This window comes from Pholis gunnellus, assembly GCF_910591455.1.
Source record: "Pholis gunnellus genome assembly, chromosome: 6".
Classification (NCBI taxonomy): domain Eukaryota; kingdom Metazoa; phylum Chordata; class Actinopteri; order Perciformes; family Pholidae; genus Pholis; species Pholis gunnellus.
Window position 1 is genome coordinate 7,291,092 of NC_136532.1, and position 2,492 is coordinate 7,293,583.

Here is a 2,492-nt window from a genome sequence, read left to right on the forward strand (position 1 = left end):
TAAGACATGTGAGAGGCACCAAGAACAGAAGAAGCATTAGGAGCACCTGGAAGCAACACTTCAAATCAACCGCACCTACATCAAGAAGTTTAGCGACAAGTGAGTTTTGTTTCCGCAGATTAGTGTCTAGATTTTGTGGTCAGTGGATGTTTTGGTATATTGAGTATAACTGGTTTCTTTTTTCCTCTTTCTTTCACTTTCTCAGCAGAAATGACTGGAGCTGCTGTGTCCGTGTGCGTACTTTTTCTCCTGTCTGTATGTTCAGCGTGTTACATCTCTAACTGTCCTATCGGTGGGAAGAGGTCTATCATGGATGCACCGCTGCGAAAGGTGAGCTGCTTTTACCAATATATAAATAGTAAAGAAATCATAAACTGACAAAGGTCTGCTAGATTCAAAGAGGTTTTTTTCATGTTAAGTCCATTTTATTCATATAGCCCAAAAGGGTTTTATGATCTACAACACCCGCAGTTGTTGGTTAAACGTCAAAGTACCTCTTAGAACACTTTTTTTTTAATCATACATAAAGAAATCTGATTTTGGACTGAAACTGTCATGTTCAAGCAACAAAAAAGGAATTCAAATCTAAAATGTCACTGTAGGAACACATAGCTCACATTAAATGCTCTACACTGAGCTAAATTGCATCCGCATTCTATAACAGCTATAATAATCAATCAATTCCTCCTCCAGTGCATGTCGTGTGGCCCCGGCGACAGAGGCCACTGCTTCGGCCCCAGTATCTGCTGCGGGGAGGGCCTCGGCTGCCTGCTGGGCTCCCCGGAAACGGCTCACTGCGTGGAGGAGAACTACCTGCTCACCCCCTGCCATGCAGGAGGGAGACCCTGTGGATCTGAGGGAGGACGCTGCGCTGCTTCAGGACTCTGCTGTGATGCAGGTCAGGATGTCCTGAAGTATATTTGGGCAGTGGTGGAAGAAGTATTTAGAACTTTTACTTGAGTAGAAGTAGCCCTCTGTCAAAATAAAAGTCCTGCATTTAAAACGTTACTGAAGTGAGTAAAACTACAGCGATATTATCAGCAACATTACCTTAAAGTAAGGCAAAATGGCTCCATCAGAGTTGTTCATTATACCATTAGAACGTAGTTACTGCATGGCATTACTATGAAAATGAAATTTTAATGTTGTAGCTGACAGCTGATTCTACTTATTTCATATACTATTGGGTGGTTTAATAGACTGTATAACAATGTGTTAGGATATATATGCTCATTATAGGTATTTAAGATCTGAATCTGTAAAGCATCTGTAATGTAGTGGAGTAAAGAGTACAATATTTCCTTCTGAAACGTAGTCGAGGAAAAGTATAAAGTAACATGAAACAAGTCTCAAATTCTAAATGTACTTGGTTATTTTCCACCATGCAGGATTGATTTATGTGGTTTTCTTGTAGTTATTTTGTATTACAAGCTTTGTTTCAGCTAAGTGGAACAAATCACTGCGTGTACAATTAGCTATGCGACACACTGTCTTTGCGGTTGACGTCACTGTGAACTTTTCTTCGATCATTTGCCCTCTTGTTCTGAAACAGTTCATGACCCGGGGTCAGAAAACCACATAACAAAATATTGTAAAGTCAGCAATAACACATGACCAAGTCCTCAGTGATAACTTTGTTTGTTTTTGTCTGAACCGTTTCACAGAAAGCTGCACCACAGACCAATCCTGCCTCGTCGAGGAGGAAGGAGACGACCAGGCCGGCCAATTCGAAGGCAGCGACCCCAGTGACATCATCCTCAGGATCCTGCATCTGGCTGGCCTCAATTCTCCTCATCGAGTTCACCAATGAGCTGCTGCTGACGGCGAGGTCTCATGGGAAACTCTTCAGCCGTAGAGACGACGTGGGACTTGTAGTTGTAGTTCATATAGTTGTACCTCCATGTTTGTCCTCTCTCTTTTCCCTGGAGTACTTCTGTAGAGTGCCTTTGTCAAAATATTTTTATGTATGAAAAAAGGGATGAATATTGACAGTGTCATCCAGATATCTGCATGTTGAAATAAAGTTTTGAGAGAGTATAAAATGTCGTTGTTTCTTTTAATTACGAGCACCTTGAATACAACTTGGCTGCAGTTTCAAACCCTCTGAATCGTTTTCTCCTCGCGGCAAAGAACAGATCAGCATTAAGCTTATCGGGCTGTAGTGTAACACAATATTCCACTATCACCAAACGTACAAAGCCCACAGCCGCCTTTATCTTTTCAGATGTTCAGCTTTGTATAATCCTTTAACAGTCCGCTGTGAGTGAATCCACAGGGTCCTCACATGACGATGTGTGTGTGTGTGTGTGTGTGTGTTATCGTGGCAACTCAAGTGACACAATATCACTGTTGCAACAGTTATGACGGTTATCTTGTATGGTAGTCACCTTTGATCCATTTTCTTTTTTTAAATTTGTGGTTTGACCACAAGCTCTGTTTTTTTTTTTTTAGAGGTAAACGTAAAATGTATGTAACACTGCAGGTTGATGAAT

At 41.3% G+C, this 2,492-nt stretch overlaps 1 protein-coding gene across 1 annotated transcript; it reads left to right on the forward strand.

Annotated features, from left to right (window-relative positions):
• Positions 1–210: 210 nt before the first annotated feature.
• Positions 211–1,810, forward strand: oxt (oxytocin; the record flags this gene model as incomplete). The annotated part of the gene is made up of 3 exons (XM_079161683.1): positions 211–330; positions 694–898; positions 1,665–1,810. 3 exons carry the CDS (start codon positions 211–213, stop codon positions 1,808–1,810), a joined length of 471 nt encoding a protein of 156 aa, XP_079017809.1.
• Between the last annotated feature and the right edge of the window lie 682 nt (positions 1,811–2,492).